We start from the raw sequence: 18,708 nt of genomic DNA on the forward strand, positions 1-18,708 counted from the left end.
TAGCAATTGATAGAAAATAGAATATAGCTATGATTATGGGAAATTAAGGCTTAGAAGTATAGTTTTTTATTCTAGGAGCTGTGAAACTAAAGAAAATATCAGGGGATTTTTTTTTAAGATTTTATTTATTTATTTGACAGAGAGAGACACAGCGAGAGAGGGAACACAAGCAGGGGGAGTCGGGGAGGGAGAAGCAGGCTTCCCGCGGAGCAGAGAGCCTGACGTGGGGCTCGATCCCAGGACTCTGGGATCATGACCTGAGCCGAAGGCAGACACTTAACGACTGAGCCACCCAGGCGCCCCAGGATTTTTTTTTTTAAATAGAATAGTTCCTGGGGGACAATGTGCTATCTCTGCCTCACCAAGTGTAGAACAGTGTTCTACAGAATGTTCATTTATACACTGCAAGAACAAAAGTGTTATGTAACCAAAACACCTTAAATATTAGTTTATTGAAAAGTAAAAAGCTTTATTTATTATAAAAATTTCCATCCTGTGTAATATGCTAACATAATTTCCAAAAGGTAATTGAGATATACCAAGTGCCACACTGATTTCCCTAAAAATATTTTATTGGTGAGAGGTGATTCATTTATTTAGTTACCAGAATTTGTATTTTCTAAAGTCACTAGGTGAGTGTCCTTTTGTAGTTAAGGAAGATCAGAAATCTCTAGTAATTGGAGATCACTCTCTCTTTCTCTGATTTTTTTTTCCTGGAAGCCTGTGTATCCCACTCCCCTTCACTCTTTTTCCCTTTCCTCCAGCCCATCTCCCCTCTGACAACCACCAGTTTGTTCACTGTATTTGTAGATCTAATTCTGCGTTTTGTTTGTTTATTCATTTTTTTGTTTGTTTTTTAGATCCCACATATGGGTGAAATCATATGGTGTTTGTCTTTCTTAGGCTGACTTATTTCACTTAGCATAATACCCTCTAGGTCCATCCACGTTGTTGCAAATGACAAGATCTCATCCTTTTTTATGGCTGAGTAATATTGCATTGTGTGTGTGTGTACGTGTATATCTGTACACACACACACCGCATCCTCCTTATCCATTTGCCTATCAACGAAGACAAAGGTTGCTTCCGTATCTTAGCTATTTTAAACAATAATAAACATGGGGTCCCTATATCATTTTAACTGTGTAAAAAAGTGATAAAAAGAGCTATGTAGAACACAACATGAGATCAGAGCTGTAGGGTAGTAAAGAACTAGAGGCAATGACACATTATTCCTATAAATTTCTGAAAGTATGTTTGTGACTCTACTACCCTTTTTGAATTCCATAGATGGCATTTTGTCACAGGATAAATTTAAGGAGAAAATCTGAAAAATCAGGGTCTTTTGTAACTGATGGTAGATCTAATGCCTTCTTGCGGTGTCTTCAAGTTTAGATCCTTTTTATCCAAATGCTTACAGCATTAGAAAAGAAAATGTAAGAGGATACCTCAAAAATTTTTGTTAATTCTTATTTAATATGCTTTCTGATATTAGTCACAGTATTATGAACTCATCACTGCCTGAGATTTTTCATATAAAACATTAAATTTAAAGCATCTGAGAAAATATGATTGGTCTGACAGTCTTTGATTCAGAATTGTATACTATACTCATTGTAGGTCCATAGCTAATAACTAATTTTCATACTTTTCTCAAAAATGACTAGATTAAATAAGTGAAAGCATTGTTCCTCATAATTCATGGCAAAGGGATCATTATAGTTAAAGCCTAATGTGATTTAAAAATTGGTTGAATAGAGTTTAGTTTGCTCATTATTACAATAGTTCAATATGCTATTACATTTGTTTATTGACATGCTCATATTTTTACAATTATTGTAGAAGATTAATTCATATTTGTTGAATTATAAATAAATGCTTTCAGGAAATTCAGATTTTGAGGAGTTATTCACTGTAAAGAATAAAATCAAGATAATTTGTGACACTTATAGAAATAGCATTACAAAGTAGTGTTTAATTAACATAATTTCAATTATTAGCGTTGTTGTAAACATTTACACATAAGGTTTTATCTCACCTGTATTCTATATATTTACACAATTGTGTTCATCTAATTAAGCCAACAAATATTCAAATACTGATGATATGGGATTTGAAGAAGGGCAGACAATCTCTTCTTGCCATAACTAACAATGAAATGGAGGAGTAGATACAGACACATTAATGCGTATAAATAAAATATTAAAAAATCACAAAATATAAATAATATATAAATGATAAACTATAAAATAAGGGATGTGGCAATGAAGATGAGTGATTCAAATCCAGGTACTGTCCTTTACTAGCTGGCGAAAATTAATGTACAACATTAATGTTATCCTAATTTAACTTCAAAATCATGGGAAATGATTAGAAATGCCTAGTACATAGGAAGCTCTTAAAAATTAAATATTAACCATTATTGGGGTGCCTAGATGGCTTAGTCAGTTAAGTGTCTGACTCTTGATTTAGGTTCAGGTCATGATCTCAGGGTCTTGCGATTGAGACCTGTGTCTGGCTCCACACTCAGCAAGGAGTCTGCTTGAGATTCTCTATCTGCCTCTCCCCTCCTTCCCCCCACTCGCTTGCTCTCTCTTTTTCTTAAGCTTAAGGTAATTAAACTTGTCCAATGAACCTTTGTAAATAGAAGGTTTTGTGGCATTATATATATAGAAGAATTCTGAGAATGAATTAGCATGTGGACATCTAAATCTTGGTAGGCACAGAATCATCTCTTGATAATGTCAACTAGTTCCATTGAAATAACATGTTCTATTCAAAATGTGTATTTTGTTGCCAGATATCTCTTCTGTACCATATATTCTTACAAATGTCTACCTAACAACTTTTGGATATTATAAACATATCAAAATATGTCAAAAATTAAACGGTTTATTCTCTCATCTTAACTGGTGTTTTCCAGTGTGTTTTGGACTTGTAAACAGCACTCTTTTTCTCAGGCCGAAATATTAAACTAACTTGTGACTCTTTCTTTCACATTCAACACCTAGTCCATACATACAATTGATTCCACCTTCAAAATACACCTTACATCCATTTAATTTGCATCAGCTTCAACACTAATACCCTACTCCATCATCTTTAACCTAGATAAGTTCAAGAGTCTTTTAATTCTCCTTTTTGTACTCTTATTTCCTTTAGTTTATCTCACACAAAGGAACAAATGTTTTTTTTTAATATTGAATTCAGAGCATGTCAGTCCATTATTAAAACTCTCTAGTGGCTTCCCACAATAACTCTAATGTGGAAGTATTTGATAAGAAAGACTTTGTTTTCATAGGATCTAACTTTATAATCATAATTTCCCCAACTAAGATTCTGCTGGACATATTATAGAATATAGACAATGATAAGACAACTGATACACATAGCCCCTGAAGATGCGTGTACAGTGGCATGTCTGTACAGTGGTATCTGATGAAAAGCTTCATAAGAATTTTAAAACTAAAAGCTACATGACATAAAGACAAACTTTTAGTATGATAATTTAGAAATCTTATACTAAATGATTCAAAAAGGATATGAATGTTCCACAAGAAGGGTAGTGTATAAATACATATTCTGTAATAGAAAATTATACATATAACTTTGCCTATTGCCAACCAAGTAAAATAACTTAATGTCTAGATCTGTATACATTTCCTGAGGGGTGATGTGTATGTGTGGCGCTTTGTATTTGAAGTAGCATAGTTGAAAAGGAGAGAATCCTGAGTTATGCGGATAAGAATTTCATTTATACACCTCAGAGAAAGTTAATTATTAAACTTTCAGAGAACATAATGTCATGTATATCAAGAACTATAAGTCTGAGATTTTACCTACTCAAAAACTAACAAGTTAGCTTGCTACCGTTTCATAGATGCTGGTAGAAGTCATGAGACTCCTAGGTCAGAAACAAAAGAATTTATTACTCATTGTACAGCAAGCAGCATGATCTTTAAGTTCACATAGATTTCCTGATCCATAGTCTAAGACTCCTGAGAAAGTGATCTCAATTTTTGTGTTGTGATCTTATCCTGTTCTATGCCTTTAACCATCAACCTGATGACTCCCAAATTTAAATCTCCCAATTTTAATTTAAATAGAGCTTAGATTTTTTTTAATTTTTTAAAAAGACTTTATTTATTCATTTGCCAGAGAGAGACACAGCAAGAGAGGGAACACAAGCAGGGGCAGTGGGAGAAGGAGAAGTAGACTTCCTGCGGAGCAGGGAGCCCGATGCGGGGCTCGATTCCAGGACCCTGGGATCATGACCTGAGCCGAAGGAGGACACTTAACCAACTGAGTCATCCAGGCGCCCCTAGAGCTTAGATTTTTATCCTGAATTCTTGTGCATCCCACGTAGGTTTTCAGAGTTTTTATGTATATTATATGACAATATAATTTTAGTTTCCTGAATTATGTTTATTTTTAGTACTTCAAAATTTAATATAAATTTTGTTATACAGCTCAAAGAATCCATTCCTACTAACCATTGAGTCTTTGCACCAAATCTCCTGTATAATCTGTTCTATTAAAACATTAGGAATTATGTTAGTCATCTAAATTTATAAAAAGATTTTAATATATGGTATTGTAAAATATTATATTTACATATATGTTACATATGCATGATACGTAAACTTGACCTTTTCGAAAATTAAGAAAAATAAACTTTAAATCATCTTCTTAGAGAAGAAAATTACTATGTAATAGAACCCACTCTCATTGAAGCTAATCTACCTATTTCATAGGGATTTATCTGTATAATACAGATATAAGCAATGCTTATTGAGAATAGCTGACTGAATAGAGAGCCAAATCTGTACATGGAAGCAGCTTGTAGCTACTTTCATTTCATAACAGTTTTATATTATGTGCCACCTGTAAGCAAAATATCTTAATAGTGATATCCCTTTGCATACAGATTATGAAATATGCATTGAGTGTTGGAATATTATGACATATCATATGTTAATCCTCTAGTCTAAGGAATTTGACTAGTTTAGATTTAACCTTCAAGAATAGGTATATTTTCCATCTAATATTATTCTAATTGAACTCATTAAATATCAAAACAGATACATTTTGTTTCAGAAAACTTATATCTTAATTCTAAATTTAGCATTTGCTTTCTTCGCTTACATATTCTTCTCTGCATGGTCAAAGATTACCTTTTGTTCCTTGATTATACTGCTTTTATACTGTCCTAATTACACATTTTTTTATACCAGGGACAGCAGCAGTTATTTTTAAAAATAATAAAAGCAGGAGTCTGAGTGGCTCAGTGATTTAAGTGTCCGACTTGATTTTGGCTCAGATCATGATCGCAGGGTTGTTGAGATGGAGTCCTGCTTTGGGCTTCATGCTGGGCATGGAGCCTGCTTAAGATTCTCTCTCTCCCTCTCCCTCCTCCTGCCTCCCCTCCCTCTCTAATTAATTAAAATTAAAAATGTTATAAGGACTAGGCTATCATTGGCTCAGCTTGTTTCTTCCCCTAGTATCTATCTTCACATGAGTTATCTAGTTTTGGCTCTTTTCATTCCTTAATAGTAAAGATACATATGGATTTCTGGAATGGTGTATGAAACAAGGGCAAAATTACAAAACAGCGTTCAAAAGTGTCCTTGGCTATATGCTCAGACCCTCTGTTTACACCTATACTCAAATATCCTACTTACTTATTTATCTTCTCTAACAATCTATAAATTTCTTAATCAGGGTGCAGATATGTCTCACTCACAGTTGTATTGCCATGGCTTACCACAGTACTTTATGTGTTATACAAGAGCTCAGTATATGTTTATTGAATAAATAAATAATAATAAGAGAAAACAGATGCTGAGAGCAGTGGTTTTAAATTTGTTTCTAGCTTTATGGAGGCATAATTGACAAAAATTATATATTATTTAAGGTCTACAATTCAATATTTTGAAACATGTATGCATTGTGAAATAATTACCAAAGCTAGATAATAAACATAGTCATCACCTCATGTAGTTACCGTGTGTAGGTGCATTCTTTTTTTTTTTTTAAGATTTTATTTATTTATTCATGACAGAGTGAGAGAGAGAGAGAGAGAAGCAGAGGGAGAAGCAGGCTCCCAGAGGATCGATGTGGGACTCGATCCCAGGACCCTGGGATCATGACCTGAGCCAAAGGCAGACGCTTAACCATCTGAGCCACCCAGGTGCCCTGGGTGCATTCTTTTAAGGCTTCAACTATTTCACTCTCTTTTTTGCTTACTGTTCCAGTGGCTTCCCATCACAAAGCCACCTCTTCTCCCAACGTCCCCTGCTTATGAAGTTTGAGTCACAGGGACTTCATTCTGAAGTGGGAATAAGACAAGCTTAAGTTCTGCTCCAGAGCCTTTACGACGATCTGCTTTCTCTATTTCAGGAATGTTCATTCTCCTTGTTTTTCTCTGGCTAGCTCCTTCTCACCCTTCAGCCTTCTGCGCAAATACCACATCCCCTCTCTACATAGAATTTATTCTGGGAGGGGTTGGTGGTGTGTGTGTGGACATATGTAAGGAGGCAGCTTGTTTTTCTACCTTCTCAACTATCATTATATGGTATTTTATTCTTTTTGGCCTGGCCATTTCTCATTTCATCTGCTATTTTTGAATTTTTTATAACTTCAGTTTCTAAAGATAACTTCGGAATTTAAAAGAACTGTTACCTTCATGTGCTGATCATCATAATTCTTTCACTTTGATAATGAAGCTGAAGTTAAAAGAAATGAAGTGAACTGGCTAATCATGAGTGGTAGGGCTGGATTTGGGCTCATCTTTCTTTATTCAGTGCTTTTCCCATGGATGTGGACACATTTTTCACAGTGTCCATTGTTGTCCCTAGCAGTGTATTAAGAGATGATGTATGTGTTAACTTCAAGCTCAAACTTACTCGTTTTTACATGTATAGAGAACCATTCAAAAATAACCTTTAAAGCAATTTTATATCTATTTTCTCAAAACTGTCTATGTAGGTAAGAGGTAAAATCATTTCCTTTCTATAGATGAATGGGGCCCAAAGAGCTGAATCACTGAATGATAATAGTGGTCTTGAGTTACAGTTATAATAGTTTTCCATTAAACCTCCCTGTCTGGTTAATCAAATAAGAATATTTGAACTATTGATCCATAAAGGGCCTATGATAAAATTTGAAGTTAAAATTGTAACTATATTATCCAATGAGTTGGAATTTGTTTATTTAATTATGGGGCTAATATAAAGAGATATTGGAGCACCTGTGTGATGCAATTGTTTGGATGTCTGACTCTTGGTTTCTGCTGGGGTCATGGTCAGGGTTGTGGGATCAAGCCCCTCATTGGACTCTGTGCTCAGTGGGGACTCTTCTTGGAATTCCTTCTCTCTCCCTCTCCCTTTGCACCCCCTGCCATTTGCATGCTCTCTCTCTCTCTCTCTCACTCTCTAATAAATAAATAAATTAAAAAAAAGAGAGAGAGATCATGTATGTTGGCCCTCACCTGTTTAAAATGGGCAAGCTCAAAAAGGAATATAGCAGAATTAGAAAATTATGAAAGTCACAGATAAAAGAAAACTTGGACCAATGAAGTACTCTTTAAAAATTTGAACATCCTGCCTTGTTGATTTTTGCCATTCTAACTGGTGTAAGATGGTATCTCACTGTGGTTTTGATTTGAATTTCCCTGATAGCTAGTGATGTTGAACATTTTTTTATGATGTGTCTGTTAGCCATTTGTATGTCTTCTTTGGAGAAGTGTTTGTTCATGTCTTCTGCCTATTTTTTTGACTGGATTATTTTTGGGGTGTTGAGTTTGAGAAGGTCTCTAGAGATCTTGGGTATCAGCCCTTTATCTATAATGTCATTTGTAAATATCTTCTCCCATTCATGGGTTGCCTCTTAGTTTTGTTAACTGTTTCCTTTGATGTGCAGAAACTTTTCATCTTGATGAAGTCCCAAAAGTTCATTTTTGCTTTTGTTTCCCTTGCCTTTAGAGACATGTCTTGAAAGAAATTGCTGTGGCCAATGTTGAAGAAGTTACTGCCTATGTTCTCCTCTAGGATTTTGATGGATTCCTGTCTCACATTGAGGTCTTTGGAAAACAGTATGGAGATTCCTCAAGACGTTAAAAATAGAGCTATTCTACAACCCAGCAATTGCATCACTAGGTATTTACAACAAAGATACAGATGTAGTGAAAAGAAGGGGCACAGAAACCCCAATGTTCATAGCAGCAATGTCCACAATAGCCAAACTGTGGAAGGAGTCAAGATGCCCCTCAACAGATGAATGGATAAAGAAGACGTGGTACATATATATCATGGAATATTACTCAGCCATCAGAAAGCATGGATACCCACAGTTTGCATCGACATGCATAGAACTGGAGGGGGTTATGCTAAGTGAAATAAGTCAAGCAGAGAAAGACAATTATCATATGGTTTCACTCATATGTAAAACATAAGGAATAGCATGAAGGACCATAGGGGAAGGGGGTGGAAACTGAAGGAGGGGAAATCAGAGAGGGAGACAAACCATGAGAGACTATGGACTCCTGGAAACAAACTGAGAGTTTCAGAGGGGAGAGGGTAGGGAAATGAGGTAGCTGGGTGATGGGTATTAGGGAGGGCACGTGTTGCGATGAGCACTGGGTGTTATACACAACTAAGGAATCATTGAACACTACATCAAAAACTAATGATGTACCATATGATGGCTAACTGAACATAATAAAAGATATCTGAACATCACAGTATTTCATATAGCATATAAAAATTTGAAGAAATTAGGAAACCATGATGGTAATATAGATATAGGTGTTTATAAAAAGTAGCAGAGATAATTTTTGAATTGGATAAATATTAGCTATTAATAAATTTAGAATATGTCTAATCTTTAAAATGAATGTTAGGGAGGCCAACATGATGTCCCATTGTGAAGGAATCCTAGAACTGATGGAATATATTTTTGATCATTAATTCCATGTCCCTAAAATCAAGACAAAAAATTCAATATTTATCCAACAATTAAGTATAAATCAATTCCTAATCTTTTTATATCCTGAAAGCAGAATTTCTGAGCTTAGAATTTTTTCACCTAGAAAATAGCACCTGGCTTAATAATCTGTTTAACACTTTACTTAAGGTTGATTTTACCTTACAGAACACAAACATTCAAGTTTCTTTCCTCTGCCAAAATTTTAAAAATTGTGAAAACTTATGCTGAAATACAGAAAGGCCTACACCAACTAATAAATGAACAACAGGACTCAAAATTATGTATGCATATATACACTAAGTATGTATACTTGATGATGTGGTGTACTCCACATCAAGTAATACTAGAGCGTTGACAAATTGTTGGTAATGTACAACAGTAGTTTTCCAGGAATTTACTTAATCAGTGTGTAAGCCTAAAAAGTCCTAGAAATCTGCTTTTTTTGGAAAGAGCCCCAGATGATTATAGGTTTTGATTAAAAGCTTGGTTTGGGGAAGCAATTTTAACTTTCACTTTACATTGCATATGGATCATAATACGTGATACATATGTATTGCATATGAAATAGAATTGTAAGTTATTTACTTGAACAAAAATAATTTCTTAACATAAAATGTGAATAGATAGGCAAACTATGGTTTTAAAAATGAAATGAAATAAGATTATGTGTATGTAATTTTATTTATAAAGGAAAACATGCTAATCAAAGGCTACACAACAATGAGAAACATTGACAAATTTAAACATAAATTAAGATATTCCTCTGAATTCTAAATGTTCCATTGAGCATCAGAAACCAACAAAATTTTAGTCTTTTTTGTGTATATTATTCTGTATTCACAGTCTCTGCATTTGATTGGATACTTGGATTTTATTTCATTTTCTTTATGACATTTTCCACAGATTAATATGACCGGCTGCTGCTTTTGGGATTGAACATCCTTCTTGGTATCCATTGTTAGTCCCTATACAGCAATGAGAAACTTCTTACTCCAGAGAACATTACTTACTTTCCCTTTGAAAGAAAAGTAGAGCATAAAAAATTTATGCAGAATCACAACTAGACTAGGATTTTATGCCCATTTTGCAATAAAAGACTCCCGTAATTTATAGGCATGATGCCATTACAACTTTTGATGTTCAGGTCAAAGAGTAGAGTAGAATCATTTGTTTTCATTGTTGAAACAAACAAAAAAAAAATTAAGAGAAGAAAGTATATTAAGGGAAGAAAGTTATTTTGTCTTCTGCTCTCCTTGAGTGTGAATATCTTGGGGTAAGTAACTATATACTAGTCTTTTCTGTATTTTTAAATACCTCTAATATTTTGACCCCCCAAAAAACAAAAAAATCCAATATCACTGGTGGTTACCAATGTTAGATGTCTTTGATTACTACAACAATATCAGATAAAATGACAAGTGAATTCTACAGGATAGAAGAGGCATCATAGTAATTTTAAAAATGCATATTTATATTTGCAGTGATAGACCTATTGGAGACAGGAAACCAGGAAAACCATTTTTCTGTGAAAATAAAACATTCAGTTAGAAATGTTTATTAAAGCATTTAGTTGACAGATTATTTCTATAACCTTTGTTCTGTTTGTGAGAAACATTTATATGGCTGTTTCTAAAATCTATAAACCAATATTCTTATACCCAATTAAAATGAGCAACACAGATTGGTTTTCATATACAATAGCATTTTTATGGACTCTCATTTCTTCATAGACCACTTAGCTGTAAATAATCCATGCAAATAGCAATCAGACCTTTCCTGGTTTATGCATATAAACGTAATGGTTATTCAAGGAACATGGAAATGCTTCAAGTAATTTTCTATATAAAATATGCATATTTAAAACCATATGTTTGACAGTTGCAGTAAGTGATTTTAAAATGAACTACGAGAGAATTCAGAATGGTGATGTTCTGTATGTATCTTTGTTGTGCAGAATCAGGTCAACCTCCACTTACCACAGCATACAAGTTAAAAACCTGTTGAATTTTCTATTACTATCTTAATGTATTCTTAGTCTATTATAAAATTTTTAAAATTTTCTTTCTTAGTTACAGATAAGAGATGGAAAAAATAAAGATGTTCTGTTAACCATAGTGCAATTATATAAATTAAGAAATTAGCATTGATATAATACTAATATCTAATGCAATGACCTTACTCAAATTTTGACCTTTGTCCCATTGATGTCACTTACAGCAAAAGAAAAAAAAATCTGGTCCTGGACTTAATCCAGTATTTTACCTTTTTTAAAATTATTTTTCTTTAATCTCTCTTAATCTGATGTTTCCTTAGTCTTTTTTTTTTATGCAATTGATAGTTTATAAGGCATCTTTCAATTTATAGTTGTCTGATGTTTTATCAGGATTAGGTTCAGATTAGGTATTTTTGGCAGAAATACCAAGGATGTAATGTTTTATCCTTTTCTGAGCATGATTTTAGGGTGAGCATGATTTTTATTTATCCCATTACTGGTGATAACTTTTTTCTTTTGTGTGTGACTTCTGCTCTGTTAATATTTTCTATTGCTAATTAGTAACTCTTTGGGAAATACTATGCTGAAAGTTAACCAAGATTGATTTTTTATTTTGGCCTTGCAGAGGGCATCAATATAGTGTCTGAGAGGATGTTATGCCCATTATGCAGTCATTCACAAAGGCTTTAAGACTTGTGTTGGGTCGCGATGAAGAATAATGTAGAGAGGGATCTTCTGTAACAGGAATGTGGGCAGAATGTAGGGACAGAGGCAGGTGAGTTGGACTATTTTTTGAAAGAAAACGAGTTTGCTTTCTTCTGTTGGTCTCTTTATTTTCTGGGAAATAGATGACAGTTTGACAAAAAGGGGGAGAATTTGTTAGAGACTGGATGAGAGAAAATGGCCATCCTGGGAATTTTGGAGAGTTTATCCACTAGGGAAAAAATAGGTCTGCCTAACAGAAATAATACACCATTTGAGATGTATGAGGATCTCAGTTCACTTAGAATGAAAACAGTGAGCATGCCTGTTTAGCTTTTTCTACAGTCAGGTTCTTCTCCTTGGATGCTGTCAATGAACATGAAATGATCTGGTTTCAGTCAGTTAGAAATTTGACAATCAAGTAAAAGAAATGTGGAAAGGGGCAAGAGAGTGATGAACAACTGTCTTTATGTTACATAAAGATAAAAGGAAGAAATGATAGGTGTACTAACATTTATTTTATTTTTTTAAGATTTTATTTATTTATTTGACAGAGAGAGACGGAACACAAGCAGGGGGAGTGGGGGAGGGAGAAACAGGCTTCCCGCGGAGCGGGGAGCTCGATGCGGGGCTCGATCCCAGGACCCTGGGACCATGACCTGAGCAGAAGGCAGATACTTAACGACTGAGCCACCCAGGCACCCCAAGTGTACTAACATTTAAAAGGTGGTAGTGTCATTGACCCAAAGTAGTGGTAGAATAATTCTGGAGAAAGAATACAGAATACTGGAATAAGTAATTTTGATAAGTGGAAGGAGATAGTATTTACGTGTTTTAAATCATGATACAGTAGCTGACAATATATACACACGCACACACACACACACACACGTGTCAGTAGGATAGTGCAAATGAATTAGGATGTGGCTAGTCTTATGATATTTTGATCTTTAGTAGAGTAAAAGTAATAAATAAATATCCTGGCAGTCTCTGTGAGGAGAAAAAAAGAAGGAAAGAGGAAACCAACCTCACCAAAAAGGATGCAGGTCTTGCAGTCAATAAAATGAAGAATACATATCCAACATTTGATAGGACTTCAGGGGAAGCACTATCATAAGGATAGAACCAAAACTATTATGCAGTTTTAATCTCATTTAATCATGGCTCTTACTCCATCTTTATAGAATATTTGTTAAAAGTTTTCAGGAAGTATTCTTTGACTGGTGTCATTATTCTGAAAACCAAAAGACAGTCCCCCTTGTGAAAGCTAGCACAGCCTGTTCCCTAACCACTGCTCCTTCTCCCATTCCACATCAATTTAATATTAACCTACACTATTGCCACTACAATAAACACAAATATAAAAAAGAGACACTTAGAATAATACTAATAGTTAGGAAAATATATAAGTAAATAAAATGCTATTTTAATGGCTTTTACTACGATGTCAAAGATTCAACTGTACTATTTAAAATATTTGAAGAGGGAATGGGAGAAGAAGAAATAATGCATTTGTATTAATGCATCTTGGTTAAGATTATAACAGTTCATAAAAAGCAGAATGGAGCAGTAAATTGTGGAATACTAGGCAGCAATGCAAAGAATAAACTACAGCTATATTCACAATGTGGATAAATGTCATAAACATTTGTAAGCGAGAGTAGACAAGTGATAAATATGCAGACTGGTGAATTATTACAGAGTGATATAGAAAGTTACTTCACCAATCAAAAAATAATAAGTAGAAAGGATAATAAAATTAATCAGAAATTAAATCTATAATGAGTAACACACCTTCCCAGTGAGATTGGCAAAGATATAGAAAGTTGAAGAGAAAGTTGGGGAAAGTAGGTAATTCAACACACTTTATTTGGGGATATATTTTGTTTTAATTGTGATAATGAGGATACTAGTCACCAGCTACCAATTATTTAAATGCTCATTTAAGACTCAGCAATCACACTTCTGGAAATGTATTATATAGAAGTATTCCACATGTAAATTTTGTAATAGCGAAGCATAAAAATAACTTCATGCCCATTAGTAGTGTGATAAATAAATTAGCACATATGCGTGAAAAATTAATTCTCTTAAGAAGATAGACATAATAGAATACATTGCACTTTATTGAATACATATGGCATATTTAGAGTGAATTTTGTGTTTGATCTTTGAACTCGTATTTGATGAATTACATATTTTGTTTTGTTGGTCAGTAGTTGATGGACAATTTAACTAGCCTTTCCTTTATGCCCAGAGAGCGTGACATTGCATTTATTTTAAAAGCATTCATTTTTATCTGTCCTACTTTATTAACATATTTGTGTAGGTAATGTCTTTCTTTTGTAAGTTAAAAAATCATTGATTTCTCTAACAACTTTGTCCAAATTTCTGAGTTGTATGTCTATTTCACTCATTTGCTTTTTTCATGTCAAATATTTATGTGAATTTTTTCTAGCCCAGTTTAATTATATTGCATAAATTTAAATATACATAATCACATATTAAAAATGGAATATTTTGAGTAAAACTAAGCAATCTGTTATAATTTCAAGGAGTTAAAATTACCCATTTACTTTAAAACCTATGTAATATTGGTCTAATTATTTTTACTCTTTTTAATTTTTTAATTTATTTTTTCCATTTAATCCCCATCCTCTTTTTCTCCCATTGCCCCCACCTCCTCTCTGGTAACCATCAATTTTCTCTCTGTATTTGACTGTTTCTTGTTTTGTCTCTCTCTCTTTTTTTCTTTGCTTTTTATTTTTGTTTTTGTTTTTCCTTTTTTCCTTTGCCTCTCTCCTTTTTTTTCCTTTGCTCATTAAAACATTAAAAATATTAAATTTCTTAAATTCCACATATGGGTGAGATCATATATTTTATCTTTCTCTAATTTATTTCCCTTAGCATACTCTCTAGCTTTATCCATGTTGTTGCAAATGGCAAGATTTCATTCATCATTATGGCTGAATTATATTCCATTTCATATATATACACACCACTTCATCTTTATCCATTCGTCTATCGATGGACACTTGACTGGCCTCCATAGCTTGGCTATTATAAATAATGCAGCAATAACCATAGAGGTGCATATACCCCTTTGAATTAGTGTTTTTGTATTTTAGGGGTAAATACTCAGTAGTGTGCTTACTGGACCTTACGGTAGTTCTATTTTTAATTTTTTGAGGAAGCTCCATACTGTTTTCCAGAGTGGCTGCAGCAGTTTGCATTCCCACCAACAGTGCAAAAAGGTCTTTTTTTCTCCACATCCTTGCCAAGACTTGTTTCTTTTGTTTTTGATTTTAGCCGTTCTGACAGATGTGAAGTAATATCTCACTTTGGTTTTGATTTGTATTTCGCTGATGATGAGTGATGTTTAGCATCTTTTCATGTGTTTGTTTGGCCATCTGTATGTCTTCTTTGGAGAAATGTCTGTTCATGTCTCCTTACCATTTTTTAGCTGGGTTATTTGGATAATAACCCTTTATTGAATAGGTCATTTGCAAGTATGTTGAGGTATGTTCCCTCTAGACCTTTTAGTTTTGTTAATTGTTTCCTTCAGTGTGCAGAAACTTTTTATTTTGATGTAGTCCCAATAGTTTATTTTTGCTTTTATTTCCCTTACCTCAGGAAACACATCTTGAAAAATGTTGCTGCAGTCAATTTCAAGGAGATTATTGACTTTCTTTTCTAGAATTTTTATGGTTTCAGTTATCACATTTAGGTCTTTAATCCTTTTTGAATTTATTTTTTGTGAATGGTGAAAAAAGTGGTCCAGGTTAATTCGTTTGCATGTAGCTGACCAGTTTTGCCAACACAATTTGTTGAAGAGACTTTATCCCATTGGGCATTCTTTCCTCCTTTGTCAAAGATTAATTGACCATATAATTGTGTGTTTATTTCTGGGGTTTTGTTTTTAAGATTATTTATTTATTAGAGGAGGGAGGCATGAGTGGAGGAGAGGCAGAGGGAGAGAGAATCCTCAAACAGACTCCCCACTGAGTGTGGGAGTCCAACACAGGGGTCAATCCCAGGACCTCGAGATCATGAACTGAGCCAAAGTCAAGAGTCAGATGCTCAACTGACTGAGTCACCTAGGTGACCAACTGGGTTTTCTGCTCTAATCCATTGATCTACGTATCTATTTTTATGCCACTACCATACTATTTTAATTACTACTGCTTTGAGTATAACTTGAAATCTGGAATCATGATACCTCCAGTTTTGTTTTTCTTTTTCAGGCTTGTTTTGGCTACTCCAGGTCTTTTATGGTTCCATACAAATTTTAGAGTTGCTTGTTCTAGTTTTGTGAAAAATGCTGTTGGTATTTTGATAGGGCTTGCATTAAACATATAGAATGCTTTGGGTAGTATAAATGTTTTGATATTTGTTCTTTCAACCCATGACCATGGAATGCCTTTCCATGTCTTTGCACCATCTTGTATTTCTTTCATCAGTGTTTTATAATTTTCAAAGTACGGGTCTTTCACTTCTTTGGCTAAATTTATTTCTAGATATTTTATTGTTTGGGGTGCAATTGTAAATGGGATTGTCTTTTTAATTTCACTTTCTGCTACTTCATTATTAGTATAGAGGAATACAACAGATTTTTTAAATAGAATTTTGTACATTAATTTTGTATCTTGTGACTTTACTGAATTTATTTATCAGTTCTAGTATTTTTCTGGTGGAGGTTTTCTATATATATGTGTCATCTACAAATAGAGACACTTACTTCTTTTACTTTTTCCTTACTCATTTGGATGCCTTTTATTTCTTTTTGTCATCTAATTGCTGTGGGTAGGATTTCCAGTACTATGTTGAATAAAAGTGTTGGGAGCGGACATCCTTATCTTGTTCCTGATCTTAGGGGAAAAGCTCTCAGTTTTTCACCATTGAGTTGATGTTGGCTGTGGGTTTTCATAAAAGGCCTTTATTATGTTGAGCTATGTTCCCTCTAGACTACTTTGAGGTGGGTTTTTATGATGAATGGGTGTTGCACTTTGTCAAATGCGTTTTCTTCATCTATTGAATGGTGGTATGGTTTTTATTCTTTCTTATTGATGTGATGTATATGTTGGTTGTTTTCTGAATATTGAACTACCACCCTTGCATCCTAGGAATAAATCCCACTTGATCGTGGTGTATGATTTTTTCAGTATATTGTTTGATTCTATTTGTTAATGTTTTGTTGAGAGTTTTTGCATGCATATTCAGGAGAGATATTGGCCTGTAGTTCTCTTTTTTTGTGGTATCTTTATCTGGTTTTGACCTCAGGGTGATACTGTCTTCATAGAATGAAATCAGAAGTCTTCCTTCCTGCTGTATTTTTTGGAACAGTTCGAGAAGAGTGAGTATGAACTCTTCTCTTAATGTTTGGTAGAATTTGCCTGGTCCTGGACTTCTGTTTTTTGGGAGCTTTTTGATTACTGATTCAATTTCATTGCTGGTAATTGATCTGTTCAAATTTTCTATTTTTTTCCTACTTTAGTTTTGGTAGGTTATATATTTCTAGGAATTTATCCATTTCTTCTAAGTTGTCCAATTTGTTGGCATACATGTTGTCATAATATTCTGTTACAATCATTTGTATTTCTGTGGTGTTGTTTGTTATTTCTCCTCTTTCATTAGTGTCGTTCCTTTTTGGGTCCTCTCTTTCTCTCTCTGTCTCTCTCTCTTTTTTTATAAGTTTTGCTAGAAGTTTGTCCATCTTGTTGATCTTTTCAAAGAACAATCTCCCAGTTTTATTGATCTGTTCTACTGTTTTTTGTTTTGTTTTAGTTTGTATATCATTTATTTCTTCTATAATCTTTATTATTTCCTTCCTTTTGCTGAGTTTGAGTTTTATTTGTTCTTGTTCTAGCTCCTTTAGATGTAAAGTTAGGTTGTTTACTTGAGATTTTACTTGCTTCTTGAGGTAGGCCTGTATCGCTATAAACTTCCCTCTTAGAACCACTTTTGCTGCATCCCAAAGATTTTGGACTGTTGTGTTTTCATTTTCATTTGTTTCCATGTAATTTTTTATTTCTTTTTGATTTTTTTGGTTGACCCATTCATTGTTTAGGAGCATGTTATTTAGCCTCCATGTATTTGTGCTCTTTCCAGAATTTTTCTGTGTGGTTGATTTCTAGTTTCATAATGCTGTAGTCAGGAAAGATATGGTATGACTTCAATATTTTAAAATTTGTTGAGATTTGTTTTGTGGCCTAATATGTGATCTGTTCCAGAGAATGTTTTATGTGCATTTGAAAACAATGTTTATTCTGCTGTCTTAGGATGGAATGTTGTGAATATGTCAAATCCATCTAGTCCAGTGTGTCATTCAAAGCTACTGTTTCCTTGTTGATTTTCTGTTTTGATAATCTGTCCATTGATATGAGTGTGGTGTTAACGTCCCCTGCAATTACTGTATTACTGTTGATTATTTCCTTTATGTTTGTTATTAACTGTTTTATGTATTTGGGTACTTTCATATTGGCTGCATAAATATTTACAACTCTTATATCCTCTTATCAGGTTGTCTCCTTTAGTGTTATATAGTGTCCTTCTATGTCTCTTGTTAGTCTTTGTTTTCAAAGTCTGTTTTGTCTGGTGCTCGCTTCGGCAGCACATATACCAAAGTCTGTTTTGTCTGATATAAGTATCGCTACACTGGTTTTCTTTGACCTCCGTTAGCATGATAGAGATGTTTCTCCATCCTCTCACTTTCAGTCTGCAGATGTCTTTAGGTCTGAAATGAGTCTCTATAGGCAGCGTGCAGATGGGTTTTGTTAGGTCTCATTTTTAAAATAACATTATTATAAGCTTGGTCTATGTGAGATTTTATTATTTTATTTATTATTTATTCATTCATTCATTCATTCATTTAAGAGAGAGAGCATGAGCAGGGGAAGAGAGAGAGAGAGAGAGAAAATCTCAAGCAGGCTTCACGCTGTTTCTCTAGGCTTTAGCAAGCATTTGGACAATTGATAATAGGCATTTGAAATAAGATGATTTTTGGCTGGCAATAAAAAGATAAATTTCAA

The 18,708-nt window shown here is 33.8% G+C and overlaps 1 protein-coding gene across 1 annotated transcript; it reads right to left on the minus strand.

The window, feature by feature from the left end:
• Positions 1-9,755: 9,755 nt before the first annotated feature.
• On the minus strand, positions 9,756-9,941 carry LOC113925513 (DNA-directed RNA polymerases I, II, and III subunit RPABC4-like). Its single transcript, XM_035726336.1, has one exon. It carries the CDS (start codon positions 9,939-9,941, stop codon positions 9,756-9,758), a length of 186 nt encoding a protein of 61 aa, XP_035582229.1.
• Positions 9,942-18,708: the final 8,767 nt, after the last annotated feature.

This window comes from Zalophus californianus, chromosome 2, assembly GCF_009762305.2.
Source record: "Zalophus californianus isolate mZalCal1 chromosome 2, mZalCal1.pri.v2, whole genome shotgun sequence".
NCBI classification, from domain to species: Eukaryota; Metazoa; Chordata; class Mammalia; order Carnivora; family Otariidae; genus Zalophus; species Zalophus californianus.